General features: G+C 40.1%; 1 protein-coding gene across 2 annotated transcripts in view; it reads right to left on the bottom strand.

The window, feature by feature from the left end:
- Positions 1–18,613, bottom strand: part of DUSP16 (dual specificity phosphatase 16) — an 82,712-nt gene that overhangs the window by 32,428 nt on the left and 31,671 nt on the right. Inside the window, exons 3-5 of one of the 2 annotated variants that reach the window (XM_049102395.1) lie at positions 9,240–9,282; positions 8,688–9,038; positions 7,580–7,718 (exon numbers count right to left, since the gene is read on the bottom strand). In XM_049102395.1, coding sequence (XP_048958352.1) covers positions 7,580–7,718; positions 8,688–8,915 — 367 coding nt within the window. In that variant the 5' untranslated portion in view covers positions 8,916–9,038; positions 9,240–9,282. Of the gene's footprint in view, positions 1–7,579; positions 7,719–8,687; positions 9,283–18,613 lie in introns of both variants that reach the window. The other variant, XM_035707035.2, reaches the window with a different exon arrangement.

Here is an 18,613-nt window from a genome sequence, read left to right as displayed (position 1 = left end):
CTCATCTCTCAGGACTTTCTACATGCAGCTCAAAGCTTTCTGATCTACCTTGTAGTAGGCTCTTTCATAGGCCACTTCTATATATTCCACTCTATCAACAGTCCTCCCTGGTCAACTGCAGTGCTTTCCTGGAGACTTCACAATGCAGTGAGGAAGAAAGGGCTACCTATTCAGTCACCCAAACAACTAGAAACCACTGGCATCACATAGAAGGTCAAAGAGACATTTAATGAACACCTACTATGAGCAGGACACAGCACTAGTAATGGGGGCATTGGTGACCAAAATAGAGGCCCTCTCTGGAATAGACAGTTTAGTGGGACAAATGTTGACTAAATAATTAGACAAATAATTAACTAATTATAGGTAGGTGGCCAAAGGGGTGTATGTAACAGAGAAAACCAACTTTGCCCGGTAGTTAGGGAAGGCTTAACGACTACACTGAACCCAGGAGGAGACATGAGAATGAGTAAGTAGAGGACATGAGCAGAGGGCCTGTGAAGGCCCAGAGACACTGATGCCACAGGTCTGCAGCAACCGGCATGGGGCCTACTGAGCTGAAAGAAATTGAGGACTTAAGCGGCCTGTGATGAAGCCAGAGAGGTAGGCAGGTGCCAGCCACAGGGCCTTGTAAGTCAGTTAAGGCTCTGAGAACTTATCTGAAAAACAATGATGTGTATTAGACCAGGGAATTATATAATCTGGATTATGTTAAAATATAAAATAGAAATACCACTTTGGCTCCAGTGTGAGCAATGGATTGTAGGTGTCAAGGCAGAGGATAAGAGAAGACCAGTTAAGAGGCTCCTGGAGCACCCGGAGGGACAGGGATGATCTTGGTTTGACTCGGTTGCTGGCAGAAGAGGAGAGCAGACACCCTGTGAGCTCAGAGGATGACCTGGGGACTGAGAAGTGGTGGGGACTGCAGCCAGATCCCCAATGGCTCATAAATTTGTCCTTCGAGTTTAAAGGGCTGGCATAGTTTAAAGGGCTTGCATACTTTGATTTCATCTCTCCTCAGTTCCCCCTTCTCCCCTTTGCAAAAGAAATCCACTCTAGTCCCCCCCATTGCCCCCCAAAAATCGAAGTTTAGTCCTGACATTTTGAATCATGTTTCTCCCCCACAGTCAGAATGCCAAGGCCCATCTCCCACCAAATCTTACTCATCTTCCAAGTTCAGTTAGAATCCCACTGCTGTCGTAAAATCTTGCCCAACCTCTGCAGATGACAACCCATCACCCTCTGCACTGTATCACACAGTACAGTGCATGAGCATATGCTCCTCTCTTTGGTCCACTTTAGGCACGTTTCCCCAAATTGATCACTAGGTTCTCCAGGGCTGAGCCAAGCTTTTTGCTTTTCTGGTAGCTCAGCCAGGGCCCAACCACGAAAGTGTCCACGAAACCTTGAGAAGGAGCCAAGATGGAAAGTCCTAGACCTGGCACTTCTCCAGAGTGCACAGGTGACAGGACTCAGGCAAGGGAGGGCTGAGGCCATTGGTGTCATCAAGGCTGCTGTCCATGGGCTTGTGCAGGGGATCAGGATGAGGAACCAAGAAACTATAGTCTGGTCTACAGTCCATTTTTTAAAAAGACATAGGCCACAGTCGTGTCTTAGGCACTGGGAGCCAGGAGCCATGTAAACTGGCTCACCACACTGGCAGGGAGCAACCAGAGAAAGAGGATTCAGCCTGCAAGACCCATGCAAGCCGAAGCTCAGGGGCAACTGCTTGTAGTCTTTTACAGGCCGTCAGTCACGGCCGCTCTTTCAAGCCAACGGCCAATTCCTGAGTAACCACAGTACTCTGACTGAAATCCATTAATTTCCTTCGTCTTTACCAACTACTGCAAGATTTGAAATAGAATGACTGAAGATTCCCTTCTCTAGACAAAAGGACAGGAGAAATGTCAAACTAGGTAACAGAAGTGATGGTAGCAACAGCGTGCACAGCAAAATCTGTAACCAGCAAAGTGGGGTCCCACTCTACTTCCATTAGGAAGGACAGTAATTGATTCCACTAAACCAAAGCTCTGTTTATTACAAAGATCTACTGACTGGATCTAGATACCTGTCAATTTGAAACTGTCAATTTGAAAAAGTATAAAGAGTCAGATACATTTTTACTCACTCCTAGTTCTAAATAGACTAGTACATCTAACTCAAAACAAAAAAAAAAAAAACATGTATTTGGCTTTTAATCATAGCAAACATTAATACAAGACCAAGACCATAGCTATGGTTCGGAGACAAAATGTTTATAAAAGTACTTTGCTAACATTGCACCTAACAGTAAATGCTTAATAAATGGTATCTTCTATCATTATTCAGAACTATCCTTCGGCACAGAAGAATTAGACTTTTATTTGATGATCACCTCCCGCTGAAATAACTTAATGCTTTAAAACTTTTTACATATAGTATATTTTCATACATTGCTTCATTCCATAAAATGTGAATACGACTTTGAAATCCACAGAGTCTGAGAAAGAGCTACCACAGGAAGAGCTTTCAGTCCAACCTCCTGATGAAATTCCAGAAGACTCTGGAATTATTGTGGATAAGGGCCTTGGGTACATGGTGGGAGTGAGAGCGTGGGAGAGTCGCTCAGGGCTCTATGATTTTCTTCATCTGCCAATGAAAGGGCTGAAGTGTGTCGTATGTGGTGTTTTGCTCTAGGGCTAGTTATCCTGTGCCTCATCACAGGAGAGAAACGAGTGCTGCAGACTTAATAAACTGCTATGGGTCCTTTTTGCTTTTACCCAGAACACAAAGGTAAGGAAAGAGAGGGAAATAACAGAACAGTATTTCTCATCTGTAAGTTGATCTTTATTTCTTCTAATGACCCATCTATTCTCTTTTCTCTATTTTGGCAAGAAGTAAAAGTCCAACTATGGTATTTTTCCTTTTCTCTTTTAGATTTATGTGCAATCTGGAACCCTAAGAAATATAATAGAGAAAGGCAAGTAGAATAAAGTGGTACACAATTAATAAGTTAAGGCCAAGAAACAAGATTATTTTTTAAAGAGAACTAGTTTTCTGAACTATTACCAAGACCAAAGAAGTTGATCAGTAAGTCAATGGTGGCAACTATTTGTTTTCTAACTCAGATTGAAAACAGCTTTTAAAATTTTTTTTAAGATTTTATTTATTTGTTTGAGAGAGAAGGGGGGAGAGCAGAGAGAGAGAGAGAGAGAGAGTGCAAGAGTAGGATGGGGGAGGGTCAGAGGGAGAGGGAGGAGACTCCTCTGTGAGCGGGAAGCCCAATGCAAGGCTTGATCCCAGGACTCTGGGATCATGACTGAGCCAAAGGCAGACAGTTAACCAACTGAGCCACCCAGGCGCCCTGGATAACATAACAGCTTTTAAAAGAAGACAGCTAATACAGAGGTTTCACATGCATCAATTAAACCAACAAGGCTCACAACCAGGATACTCTGTTATGATCATTTTTGTGAAACAAACGTTTATGCCATCCATTCCATCACTCCATTAATTCAAATTCTTAAGTCCTGTTTTTACAGATGGCTGTGGGAAGATACATGGCTTTTTAGTCTGTACTTATTTAAAAACGATTTCAAAATTGAAAAAAAAAATGAAAAAGATGGTTTTGTCATCACCTATCCAACAACGATGGTGAACATCTTCCCAAAGGGATCCAAATTCATTCTTTCTTCCTCAGATGAGGCTGCTACTGGTAATTAAACCCTTTACTCCCCTGGGGGTGAAATGATGCTATGGTTTGGCTCAGCCTGGTTATTGGGAGGCTTCCTAATGGCTAAAAAGAATATCAATTTATATTCACCTTTAAGAATATATATATAAATTATCACAACCATTCTCAGTTTATGTGGACTCATGGACATGTATCTTCCTATGAGTAGAGCTAGATCTCTAGAGCTGTTAGCTTTTTTATCAAAGTTCAGTATTTAAGGATCACATAAGATTCATCCTATTTCGGGGCAGCCCGGGTGGCTCAGCAGTTTAGTGCTGCCTTCAGCCCAGGGCGTGATCCTGGAATCCCAGGATCAAGTCCCACATCGGGCTCCCTACATGAAGCCTGCTTCTCCCTCCGCCTCTGTCTCTCTCTGTCTCTCTCTCTCTGTGTCTCTCATGAATAAATAAATAAAATCTTTTTAAAAAAAAAAAGATCCATCTTATTTCATCACAGTATTTTTATTAGCTCTTAAGACATTTTTATATTAGACACTTTTCCTATTAACAGCTATATGTTTGCTCTGAATGAATATACTTTGTAGATCACTTAGTTCAAAACAATCTCAAAGTTTTCACTACACTTTCAGGTTAGTTTCATCACTGTTTAATTACTTATGTTTTACACTAATAAAATGAATCACATGAAATATAAATTGGACAAACCTAATGTAAGCTAATTTAGATATCAAATATTTACTGAGATCTTAAGAAGTGCTGGGCCTTACAGGGGACACAAAGTTGAAAAAGAGAATCTGGTAGGAAGTTAAGCTAATAAATGAAAAGATAAATAGTAAGATTTAAATAAGATTTTTAGATAATAATTAAAGATAATATATGGCTATTAAATTAATCATTTTGTTGGGAATACTGACTGGGCTTAGAAGAGTTTGGGAAAGCTGGTCACCTGGTGGAAACAAGTGTTATAGGCTAGCCCCATCCCCAAAAAGGACCTGCACTGTTTTAAGGAATCAAGCCCATTCCAGTATAGTTCCCCCAAACCCAGTCCCTGCTTCCTTCAGTAAAACCCTGCATTTCTTTATGTCCATAAAACTATGTCCTATAGGTAGATATGGGTCTCCTCTTGTTGGAGGGAGATAGCTCATTAAAATATTTCTTCTATCAGTTCCCTGGTGATGTCTTTCTGTCCCCCTTCTCCAAAGTCATTTTTCCCCAGGCAAGGTAGCCCGAGAATGTGAATGGAATTCAGGCCACAATTTTTTTACTTCCATATCTAATGACCATAAAAACTATCTCACATCTGATACTTTCATCCTGCATAATGTCAGAGTAGCTGAAAGCTCTAACCCAAAGGAGGAATCACTCTAAGAAACCACTGCATCTCTCTATTACCACATTCATCTGAGGATGGACAACCATCTCCAACTGCTGAAAGTAACGCGGGCAGTTTGTAGTGAAAACCGTCTCCAGTTATCTTGTTATTTTCTGTAACACCTGTGAGAAGCTAGTGTGCTTTTCTACAGTTATTCCCCCCACAAACAAAATATTGAAGAAACACCTGTCATTATGTTCTTCTGTCTCCCATCCGTGGAATATCCTATGAGCAGCTGGGCGTTGGCAACAAAACAGGCTACCAAGTATGAATGGCTATAACTTCCCTGGCATTCTGTTCCACTTATGCCATTTTTCTGTCTACTCCGAGGAGTAGACAAGGGAATTTCCAATTGGTCAGAAATTTCTGGGTGATTGGGAGGGAGGCTTTCAACCATCCAGAACCCTCTCTTGGGTATCATAAGGGATCTGGCTGTTCAGAAACTCCCAGACAAGGCAATCTAGTCCCCAAAGCCACCTCCTAAACTAAAAGATATATAGGATTCTGGAGTGTGGATAGGGATATGGTGCTGTCAATACATTCAGCGTGGTTCTTAGTGCTGCCTGGAAGGATTCTCATTTGGACCCAGGCAACATGTCCTGTATGACGTGGTAATGTCAAGGTGCTCTGATTCAGTGTGTCATTCCACTTTCAGGCTGATCTAGCTGATCAGAGTCCTTTCTCTTCCTTGCCCAAGGAGTGCTCCTCCCACAATGACACATGACTGATAAGAACCTTCCCACGTAACTAAGGAGAGCTCTTTGTTAAAGGGGGGGGAAAGATATTCCGGGAAATAAAACTTCTGTACTAGAAACCCAACACAAGCTCATTCCTACATAGGAGCGTCTGGCCATGTTGTCAAGTCAGAGCCCCCACAGCAAAAATGTCTCCAACAAGAGGGAGGTGGGATAGTCCCTTTGCCGTGAAGCACATCTTGGTGTACCCTCTTTAAGAAAAATCTTGGTCCTGTTAACAGCATACCACGGTAAAGCCCTCACAGTGCCTACAAGAAGCATGAAAGGAGTTCCTAAACCAGATTAGTTCAGTAAATGCCAATAATAGTTATCATATTCACCACAGTTATACTCACAGTAAAAGAATGTGCCTATCAATGAGACAGAGCCTACTATTATCATTCTCAAAGAACTCCGAAAACTACTTTCTAAGACATGCCAGCTTCACTTAAGGATACTAATAGAGGGGCAGCTCAGGTGGCTCAGCGGTTTGGCACTGCCTCCGGCCCGGGTGTGATCCTTGAGACCTGGGATCGAGTCCCACATTGGGATCCTTGCATGGAGCCTGCTTCTCCCTCTGCCTGTGTCTCTGCCTCTCTCTCTCTCATGAATAAATAAATAAAATCTTAAAAAAAAAAAAAAGGATACTAACAGAAAGATCTGGCGGCATCACAGCATGAGCAAAAGGTGTGGTAGTAGATGATCTGAAAGAGGAAAACTCTGCCTGCTTTTTGAGACTGGAAGCAAAAGCCGATGAGCGAGAACTGGAGGTACGGAAATCTCATCAAAACCTTCCCAGTTTAAGTGTTAACACACCAACAACTGATTAATCCTACTCTGAAAAATGCAATGTTTATACTCCTAGCAACCAACTGCCAATGACATCGAGTTCACAGTACCTGCCTTGCAATAAAAGACTGCAGGTGTGAAAATGATAGCATCTATCATGTTCTGTTTTCTTAGATCACATTTGTAAAAGCCCTCTTGCCTTTTCCTGTGGCAGAATCTGTGTTGAAGATCACCGTGCATCGTCACACTGTATCCCCCACTCTGTGAGCCTATGTGAGTGAAAAGGCTTTAGTAACATCTGCAAAACAGGGGAAGCAAAGGATGAACACTCTGCTTTGGAATTTGATGAAATGGAACTCACACACTTGCTCCCCTTTTCAGACAGACATAAAATATTTAGTTCTTCCCATAAATATAAAATGATTTAAAATAACTTTCTTAGTATTTGCAAACTGAGACCTTTTTCAGTTGTAGAAACAAAACGAAAATATTCAAGTTAAATGAGTATTTAAACTCTCTCCCTAATTGTTAGAAGAAATAATCTATATACATTCTCCCCCTCCCTGCTCATCATGTCCAGGAACAGTGAGCTGATTTGCTGGAGTCTGCTGTTAACTCTAACTGGTTAATATGAATGTGACACTGTGACGCTGGTCTGGTTCTTGTCACAGGGGGTGGGAACTGAGAGCAGAGTCAAGAGCTAGAGCATTTCGTGTTTTTAGATCCCAGACGAATGGAAAAATCCCCGGCCAGAAGCAGCACACAGATCTACATGACGTTTCTAACTAACAAATATCAAATGAAGAATCATCTGAGCTGAGTAAAAAATACATTGACAACTGTGGAAGAATGGTAGTACTTAAGTGAAATAGAATAGTTATGTTGATCAGAAGCTATCAATAAATCAGTTTACCCAGTACACTCATCGTTGGGTGATGATCTAGTGTACTTTGAGCTCTCTGTGAAATACCGCTTACTGGTAGATCTCCACGAGATCTGCCCCAAGCCTTACCTGCAAGCAGGTGAACGGAGTTGAAGCTCTTCTCCAGTTTACCCAGAAGTACAGTGAGAAAACAGTCAGAAGACAGAGAGGCAACATCTTGGGAGCTTTGATCATAAACTACAACCTTCTGACTGCAATCGATATCAACCTGTAGTGCAAATGTGAGGCTGTTAAGTAAGGAAGCTGGAAAAAAATCATCCCAGAAGCCGCTGGTACTGAAGCAAATAACTGCCTCCCTCTCTCAATTAATAATCCAAATAAAAATGACATGCAGCAAAACTGATGGGTAAACCTAGCATACAAAATGGTTTAAATGCTTATAAAAAATCAACTTTCAAGAGGCAAAATTGATGTTATTTCTGTGTAGATGTGCTCAAAACTCCTTGGTTTAAAACACAATGCTATAAAAGGCTAACACTCATAAAACAAAATATGTAAAATAAACATAGCAATCCTTGAACGTAAACATTATTATAGGGGTTTCTGCATAATAGAGAAATCAGTTGTTTGGTAAAATTAAAACATGAGCTCATTTTTATTCCTGAAGAAAAGAAATAGCCTTACCTACCACAAAGACAACATTATGGAATTCCAGAAATAACATTCCTCGAAGATAAATAAGATCCCTAAATCCTGAACAATGGTACCTTCCCACAAACAAATAGCACTTCTAATATAATTAGTTTCCACTTTCTTCCCAAGGCACTTGAAAAGAATTATTTTCTTTCAGTAAGTTGTAAATAACACAGAATAATGTATTAATTTAGTAATTGTTGATACGTGTATAAATTACTATATATTAAGTTACTAATATGTTATCAACTATAAACCTTTACTGGTGTTTAAATTTTTAAAAAAAGTTTAGCAAACCATTAATAGGAAAACATAGCACTTGACTAAATTAAAACAAGTTAACCTTTCTGTATAGTTTAGAAAAATTCTTAAATGTGACAGTGTGGTTAGTAAACTACTTTGAGGTATCCCTAAGGTACCAAAGTTTAAAAAGCTATCAAAACTTCCTCAAATTACTTTTTCCCCTTAAAAGTGAGACTGTTTTAAAATGATGCCTCATCTACGATGTCTATTGATTCTAAAAAGGAAAAAAGAAAGCGTTTACCTTATGTTTTGCCGAATGCTGGATGAGCTCTGTAATTAACACTTTGTCTTGTTGCAACCTTCGCTTCATAAGCTTGGAGCAGTTGATATTAATGGCTTCCAAAATGTGGGATGTATTGTATTCCACAAATGGCCGGCTATCAATTAGCAGCACTTTCTCTGTTCCACTTTCCAACAGAGCCACCAACCTCTCAGTAACAATTTGAGTTCCAATCATCTCATGGGCCATGACAACAATAAGTCTTCTTTTCCCACCTCCTTCTTTAATTTGCCACGATGATGTAATGGTGGTGTACTCAAAGGCTCAGCCACTCCATTGTACTAAAAATGTATGAGGTCAGGCTGGTGGTGACTGGCAAAAGGAGAGTTAAACCCATTTTCAGCAAGAGCCCTCCAAGTGAATGTCCCTTTTTCTTTCCCCGTTGATGTGCTCTTGCAAAGGACTCCTTCCACAAAGCAGTCCCTCACATTTGATTCATAAAGAGATGACTGGAATAACCATTCCACAACAAAAGATGCTTTGGGGCAGCCAGTGCATTACATCATTCTTTACCTTTGCTCCTCGCTCCAACAGCTTTACACTGGACTCAAAAATCCTACATGAAGAGAGAAAGACAAACAGAAAACAAAACACGGGGTCAAAAAAAAGAAAGCATCAGATTAGAGAGAGCGTATGATTCATAATATTTACTCCATTAATCTAATTCCATACTTGATGCACTGTTTCATTTGAACAAACAAAAAAGACAAACAGGCATGGCTTCAGGAAACCTACTGATGATAATTCACTTTTATATCAAAATATAAAAACTCAAAGAAGACATAGTCATGAATTATAATGACCTGAGGCTCAAACTACATGCTTATAGTATGAGACTGAAAGAGCTATAAAAAGCTGCTTGAAGTAATATTTTTTTTTCCAAATGGGTTTCCTTCATTTTATTTGCTAATTTCTTGAAAAGAGCACAAAGAACAACAGCCTACAACCAGGTAAGCAAGCCCACAAGATCAGGACAAAAAAATCTTTTCTGCTTGAGAACTGCAAGCAAACACGCATATGTGTACATACACACACACACACACACACACACACACACACACACACACACTAGGGCACAATAGCAGCCCCTGTAAATTGTCCTTAGCCCCTGTAAACTTTTCATACATTTCAGCTCTGTTTTAAGGAAGAGGAAAAAGAAAAATGGCTGATATTCTTGTGAGACCAACTGCTGAGCTAACTGCTGGCGGCATGTGATGTACCCAGCTCCAACCAAGACAGTCCATCTTCCACCCCAGCCCTGTTCCTTGACCCTTAATAGGTTTACCCCTCATCTTCTCGTGCCTCATTCTTCAGAGAATCACTGATTCCCAGCCTTAGAAAATCTCCTATCTTCACCTGGGTCTCTAGGTCAACAACCATACAGCAAACATGCAGAACCCTTTGTACCAGACCCAGTGCTTCCCTGTTCTTGCCAAACTCCTATAACTGACCACTTCCTAATTGACACTAGTTAGGGGTTTTGTGCCTATAGCTTGGACCTCACCCTGACCTTCAATATTCTCATATTCCTAGCTCACTGGCCCATCTCTGCCACAGGAAACCCTCTACCACGTCGCACCAGATGTCCACTGCTGGCATTCACCTTCTACAGGGTAAACTATGTGATGGCAGAGGTTTTAATTTTATTCCCTATCTCCATAGTGCTTTGCACAAAGACACTCAATTCACACTGTTATATGTAAAATCCTCCACAAATTACTTAAGATATTGAATAAATACCTAACTCATTTCCAATCAGGATGGAAAACCTTCAGACAGCATTGAGTCCTATTCCTAATTTCAGACTTATAGACGAGAAACTGAAGCCTGGAGAAGTAGAGAAAGGAGACCAAGAGGAGTGGCCATGCCATTTACTTGTTACTTAATGGTAGAAAATCATATCACTTCTCTGACCCACAATTTCCTCTTCTATAAAATGTAGACATAACATAGGCCTTGTCTCCTCACAAAGTCTGTTTGGAGGACAAAATTGTCGAAGTTCTCTAAAGTAAGTAAAAATGCAACTACTCAACATATAGAGAAAGGAGGAAAACCGCTCTACAGATACCAATGGTGGACAGAGCTGCCTTGCATCTGGAATCTAAGACATTCAGCAGATAAACACAGCAGTCATTCCACCTTCCCATATAATCCAGCTTCAAGAGAGCTGTGCCCTTTCTCTCAGAGCCAGAGATACACGGAGTTAGAAGGCACCTGAGAAATAGTCTCTTCCGCCCCGCACCTTACAAATCAGCTCCACAGAATACACTATTTGTCTAGTTCTTGTCTTCATTATATTAACATATTTATTTTTAGTACAGCTTACTGGCACCGAGGGACAAAAATCATCTCTATCTTCAATGGAAGAAACTAGAACAGAGAATCTGTCCTAGTTAATCAACGAATGTACTCTGGAAAGGTGTCTACCAAGGATACAGCATCAAATCGAGTCCTGACTGCTCAGTGACATAGTTCACAGCAGTGTAAGGTCCTGTAGCCAGATCATCTGATTCCCAAACCAGGGCTCCCACTACTGGGTTACCCTGCTTTTCCTAAGTAGCTGTTCCCATAATGAAACTGGACTGAGAAAGAATGGGTCGACTTGTCCATGAGGGTGCCCAGGTGGCACAGAAAGTGGAAATTTGAGAACAAGAGCAAGTTGATTCCAACAATGGCACTTGGTATCCGAGTCTGATTGGCTCCTCTCGATGATAAAATCCGGATGGGACAAAGCAGTTATCTGGGTTAGCAGATCAGGGGACAAAGAGAGGGAGAAGACAGCAAACATGCAAAAGTTGAATTAGAAAGTTCTCATCTTTGCTTCCCTTTAGCCAAATCTCCTAAGCCCAAATCACCGAAACCAAAGATAAGCTAGAGCAAACAGTTCTACTGGGCAGAAAATGGCCATGCTTACCCACGGAGCCAGAGTCAGGACTTCCAGACTAAAAACCCTTCCCTTGACCAAGAAAATGTCTGGGCAAAGTGACCTTAATATGAGGATGTAATTGAAACAAAGCACTGAATGTGAAATCTGGATAAAGTTACACCCTTTCATGTACTGAAGCCAGCCTACCTTTATGCCCAAGCTCTGATTTTCTGTAGTCTCAAATAGGTTATGTGAGAGGCAGAGCCCTACCAAGGGGGTGAGGGAGGGTAGGAAAACAATAGCCTTAAACTTTATTTATAGCTAGAGGATTCTGGTTAAGTCCTCATCCTAGGATGCAACTAACTTAGAAATTTCTGGGCATTCCCTTAGTCATTCTGAAGAATGTCAATACCTTGAGATCAGGAAAATGTCTGTGATAGTTTTGTTTTTGAAAACATTTGCATCAGTAAGATTTAGAAGATGACAAAAGAACATTTTATTGTTGGCAAATCCACCAAGTTCATCTTACCCAAAATTTCTACAAGAAGTCAAGAGGAATAAACATTCTTAGATTGGACCGTAAGGGCCCAAATGCATCTTACAAAACCCCAGGGCAGACCAGCTTTATTATTTATCAGTTTACTTAAACGATTTTTAAATTTTTAAGTATTTTCCTTCCTTTTTAAGATTTTCTTTTTTTAAGTAATCTCCACATCCAATGTGGGTCTCAAACTCATGAGCCTGAGATCAAGAGTCACACACACTGCTAAGCTAGCCAGGCGCCCCTCTTCTTTCCATTTTCAATAGGTAACATTCACTGGTTTAAAAATGTATACAAACTATGAATATGTACAGTTTATTGTATGTTTATTATACTTCAACAAAGCTATTAAAAATTGCCACAATATCAAAACTCCAACAAATATATTAAGTGAAAAACATGAATACACTCAAAATCTTCTGCTGCCCAGGTCCTCCCCCTGCCCTCTACTGGAAACCAGGGTGAATAGTTTCTTCTGACTTCTTCCAAAGATTTTTTTTTTTAAATGAATACAGAATAAGATACAAATATATAGTCTTCCCCTTCCTCCCTTTGTTCAATGAGTTATATGGATATACACTTGTGCACCCTGCTTTTTTCTTTCACTTAAAATACTACAATTTGATTTTTTTCCCATTGTCCTCTTGGCTGTGGAGGGACCACCCCCAACTCCCAGGAGATGAGGCAGGTGGCCAGAGCAGTGGGAAGACTCTTCTGAGGAAATTGATGTGATGCCCCAGTCTACAATCAAGGAAATCTGGGTGGCGGTAGGCCCTTTAGAAGACAACTAAAGAACTCTTTTTCTATGCATATAATAAAGTTTTCTATTTCTAAAAAAATAAAAAAATTTTAAAAAGGTCAAGAAACCAGTATTTATCATGCCAAAGACTAGTAACTTTAACCAGAGCCACTAAACAAATATTTGCAAATTAAAAAAAATATATATTTGCAAATTAATCCATTTTCAGAAATGAAGGTTTTTAAAAAACTTTATTTATGAAGGGAAAGAGATTGGCTGAGGCAACATTTTAGTGTAACAGAATGACTATACAGGTCAGTGAACAAAATGGCCAAATCCCCTTAAGAAATGCCATTTTTGGTATATTTTACATTTTACCAATTTGCTTTATATTTTAATATTTAATATTAACATATGAACCTTCTCCCTTTAATATACAATTTTTAAAGTTTGTGTGTAATTTGTTTCATGTTTTATATTTCATTTGGTTACCTATGGAAATTTATCTTTGATTTTATCATGGAAATTAGTGGAGTTTTATTTGTTGAAATTCACTCTACCATGCAAGAGTATCAATGAAATAAAGGGTACTACTGAATTAGTTATATCAGAGGATCCATAAGCCTATTTTAATGATAAGGTGAACAAGTGGAGTCGGTTTTAATTAAAAGTACAATGTACAGTCTGACTATACAAAAAACAGTATTTGCCTCTAAAGTAATTAACTAAAAGGAAAATTTGTTTCTTTTGATTTTCTTCACTACTCCTAACACAGCCTTAAAGCTAGTGCCCCCAACAGAAAATTCTTTAAGGATTAAGTTTGCTTTAAAATGACTCCATGGTTCCATGAAGCATCTCCCTCCTGTTCTCAGAGAAGGTGTTACTTTTTTCAACTCTCCAGGTAAGATCATGACTTCCAGGTCAGTCGTACTGAAGCTTTGTATTTCCCGTCAGGAAAAAAGGGAGAACCTTTCTCACACACCATTTCCCCCTTCTACCTATACCCATTGGTTATTTTCTGCCAACAGCAACAGCTCCTCTGTCACCAGGCACTGCAGGCCTCAGGCCCACATCAAGGCCTTCAACAAGCAGATAAGGGGTAGGACTCTAGGAATATGCCCTCTGGCCTGAAAGGTGGGACCTATGGGGAGGCAGGGGCTCCCCATCAGAGAGAGGCAAATTTCCATTTTGAATACTTCCTTTCACAAAGAAATCTCAGAAGGAAAAGGATCCTCTGACTATGGGGTGCTTAAGCACCTGTTTAGCAAGGAAAGTGACTGAGCTTTATTTGGTTAGGCTCAAGTTCAAGTTCTCAGAGAATTTATGGAAAGGATATAGTCAGGTGAGAAGTTTGCTTTTATTAAACTACATGCCAGTCTTAAAATTTTTTTTCCTCCAATAAAACTAAAGAAATAGGCAACAAGATACACTAAACAGCCTTAAGGCAGAGCCTTAAACATAGACTTTCAGTAACAGAAAAACTGAACAAATCAAAAGGGAAAAAAGCAGGCTACAACATCTGGAAACAAGCAAGAACATATTTGACTTAGGCCATCTATACTGATTTAAAGCAACTTTGCCTCAAATGCTGTGGGTAAATCCTAAACAGAAATTCTGAACTCTGATATTTGGTAAAATATATTCAATAAAAAAACGAAAAACAAACAAAAAACACCCTCACCAAAACCAAGAAGACTATATAAACTTAATGTGTTTTTAGTTGCCTATTAATGTCTTGACCCCAAAATAGAGGATACATTTTGACAAGTGGCAGCAATAATGGGATAGACTGCTTGAAGCCCAAGTGTCTAGATAGTAGTGGACATAGAGACAGCACTTGTTAGCATCATAAAATCCAGCCATCTCTCACCGACTTACAGCACCATTGATTGAGAGAACCTACAATCAATCAGAGGTGTAGGTTGATTATATATAACTCAAGGACCCACAGAGAAAGGCTGGAAGAGCAGCCATGCTTCAAAGACTAAATATACTGCCTTTGCTTCAGTTACAAGCCAGCCCAGGTATAGTCCGGATTTCAGAAACCTCAAGTTTCTGCTCAAGAAGAGCACCATACTCTTGGTATTGGCTCAGCTGGAGTCTCCATCGTCCTGTTTCTGCTTACCTGTCTCACTAGCTTCCCCTTCCCTGACCCATCAGACCTCCCTTCCTCCTCCCCTCTTTCCACCATACCATGTGCCTATTCTAAACATACTTCTTGCACCCATAGTTCCCTGGCTTACCCCCTCTAACATGTAATACTTTCTCCAGGCACCTCAACCCAACTAAGGACTCCGCCCCTAGAAGGGCCTGTATATGAGGTGGTCTTAAGGGAATGGGAATGGAAGGATCCTTGGATGAAGTATCTGGGCAAGAGAAAAAGTGATCAGTGGTTTAATCTGAGAGTCAGGGAGACAATGTTTTGGAAAGGTATTTGCAATTAAGGTGGGCTGGAGGCAGGAGAGGAAAGATTCAGGACAAACCAAACAGAGGTCAGATCCTCATCTGACCTCTAACATGAACATCTTGGTGTTGTTCCTTGAGCATCTGTCAGGACTGTCACTTACTTGCTCAACTAATGAATAGTTCTTGGGCACCTAGTGAGGGCTAGGCACTGCTGGAGAAATGCAGCAAAAATGAGCTAGGTAAGAACTCCTGTTCTCTGCAGCTTGTAATTCAGCTATGAGAAATGTAACAAATAGCAACTATACAACATGCTGTATGATAGATGATGCATGAGCTGTGGAGAGAAAACCAAGCAGGGAAGGAAGAAGGAGAGCTGAGATAGGTAGTAGCAATTTTAAACACAGTATTCAGAGAAGATCTTACTATGCTGGTGAAGGACAAACCATGAGGAGGTGAGAGTGAGCTATGTGGACACCAGGAAGACTGTGGTTCTCTACATCAAAGGCCCGAGGCCAATGAATACAGTGCTGGCCAAGGTAACATGGAAGTGGGCAAGTGCTCAGAGAGGATGTGGCAGGTGCTCCCTCTTTCTTCAGAAAGATGGTTTTATCTATTGGAAATGAAGCATTTCCAGGCACTCACACATTTAACTTCAGTATGAGATACACACACACACACACACACACACACACAAGTTCAGTATCGTTTCTTCCTAAAATTACAAAGGGAGAAGCTGTGGTTCCTCTATTAGTGCACTCCTTAGCACATGAATAAAAAGAAAGTTCTGTATGAAAAGACTGTAACAAGGAAGATTACTATTAATATCAATTTAATACAATTCTTCCAATTCCACAAATGTGTTGTACCTAATAATGGAATCTTGGTTTTAGAGCACAGAATGTAGCATGTAGCAGATGTAGCACAAAATGTAGTAAAATATCAAAGACATGTTAAGTAAGATGTGTGCCTGAACACATCTAGACAAGAAGGAAGCAGCTTAAAGGATCTTTAAATTAAAATTTTTAAAAAATGTGTTCTCCCTGTCAGAAGATATATCAAACACTTCCCACAAGGGCTCTGTAAGTTAGGTTACTTACTCAAGGGATTGGTAACCCTAATGTAAGCTTATAACCTTTATCCATGTCCACTCCACCCCCAATACAACAAAATTCCACTACATTAAAAATAAGGTATGCTTTCCTGACAAAGAGTGAAATTACCAACGATATTATGACCAGTGTAGACATCTGGACAATTTGGAACCCAATCTAGTGGAAGAGAGGCTATAATTGAATTTTTCCAAAGAAGATCAGAAGGTACTAGGAACAAGCAATGGAAAACAACTAGAAATCATCAATACCAAACCTGCCATCACTCCCACTTGAGCCCGAGTTTGTAACAGCAATATTTGGGAATGTTATCTATTTAAATCTCTCAATACTAAAATAAGTAAAACAGAATGTCAAATTATATTCTCCTGAAGATAATTTCAAAATGGCTTACAAGGATATTTTCAAAGTGACTTACAAGAAACACTTTCACCTTTCAGTTAAAACACATACGAAAAATACTGGGAAAAGCCTATATGTTCAACAGAAGGGGAACAACCTTACGAATTATAATAAATCCTACAAAACACAGTGTCATGCAACATTCTTAAATGATGGTATAAAAGCACACCTCTTGATAGTGAAAGATGGTCCTGATAAATGAAGAGAATAAAATCAAGTTACAAAACAATAGATTAAACAGAATCGCAAAAACACCTACATACGCACATGCACATGTGATGGGACACATTCAAACTGTCACAATAGCTTGCTGGCTAACTAAGGCAATATTTATATTCTTTTCCACAATCTTGGGAAATACAAAAAAGTCTCAGAAAAAGGGCATGACACACACTCAGACCACTAAAGTGGCTCCAGTGGCTTTGCCTACATTGCTCCTCATCAGGACCATTAAGAAAAGTGTGAGTTCAAGAAAGGTAAAAAGATGAACAAATACAATACAGGGGGATGCCTGCGTAGCTCAGGGGTTGAGCGTCTGCCTTCACACTCAGGGCGTGATCCTGGTCAGGGGATCCAGTCCCACATCGGGCTCCCTGCAAGGAGCCTGCTTCTCCCTCTGCCCCTCTGTGTGTGTCTCTCATGAATAAATAAAATCTTAAAAAAATAAAAATACAATTCAGGAAAATTGATGTTTACCCAAGGTAAAAGCTGCATTTTTACTTCACAAAAGAACTTACAAACAATTATTTTCAATACCAATAATGTTGGTAGGAGGAGAGAGACAAGAAAAATTAAATTTTAAATCACACACTTAGGACTACAAACCTGGACTTTCAGTAGTTCAGTTGGGGTATGACTCTTAATACAAAAGCTTTCTTCTATACACCAAGATTTTATAGCTACTTTTCTTTTTAAAATTAATATATTCCCTAACACTCTTAAAACGTATCTCAATTTATAGTTTCAAAAATAAACCTGCTTAAAGCATCACAAATGAAACCCAGTATGACTTTCATCCCTCTCACTGGAAAAGCACAAATTCTTTTAACCAAGTATATACAGAAGCCTCGTCACTATTCTGAGCTCCTAAATAGACATGCACAACAAGACTTGAACACATTCCAGGCATGGCCTTCAAGCCTGGACCACACCTGCTTCCAAGGCCCTGAGGCTAAAAATAACTCTGGGGCCTCAAGATTGGGACAGCAGCCAGGCCTCGGGTGCTGCAGGCCCCTTGCTCAGCAACACTCATGGTAAAAGCAGGAGCTGCAGGACTCTACAATCACAGAAAACCTCCATGACAGGCTTCTTTCTCTCTGCCCATCACTTCCATCTAGGCCTGATGATTTTCTTTGCCGCTTGACATCAAAAACAAATCTGGGAATATAGAAACAACTAAGATTTTATGGTGTATTGTTTTTTAAAAACAACCACAAACGTGGACCAGAGGACTCAGGAGAGGATTCAGGAGATCTTGTTCCTAATTTCAGCTCCTCCACAGACACTAAAATGTCATAGCAAGAGTCGCTTGCCTTCCCCAAGCCTGTTTTTTCCTCACCTGTAAAAGGAGGAGTCCTGTGATCACTTAACATCTTAAAGACCATTTCACTAAGAACATGATGATGTCATGGTCAGTGCATCTTGGGTGTCAGTGAGGTGTTTAACAGGACATGAAGTAATCATGTTAGGCAGTTACAGCTCGTGTTCTACAACACACAAATTAAAATGGGTCACTCCTGGGCAGCGGGCTTACAAACAGCAGGGCAACTGCACCAGATCATTCCTTTTGTGGTGTGGGATTTCCAAGGTTTGCTCCATGACAGT

The sequence above is a fragment of the Canis lupus genome, chromosome 27, assembly GCF_003254725.2.
Source record: "Canis lupus dingo isolate Sandy chromosome 27, ASM325472v2, whole genome shotgun sequence".
In the NCBI taxonomy this organism is placed as follows: domain Eukaryota; kingdom Metazoa; phylum Chordata; class Mammalia; order Carnivora; family Canidae; genus Canis; species Canis lupus.
Note: the sequence above shows the minus strand (reverse complement) of the source record. Positions and strands in the feature narration are given on the sequence as shown.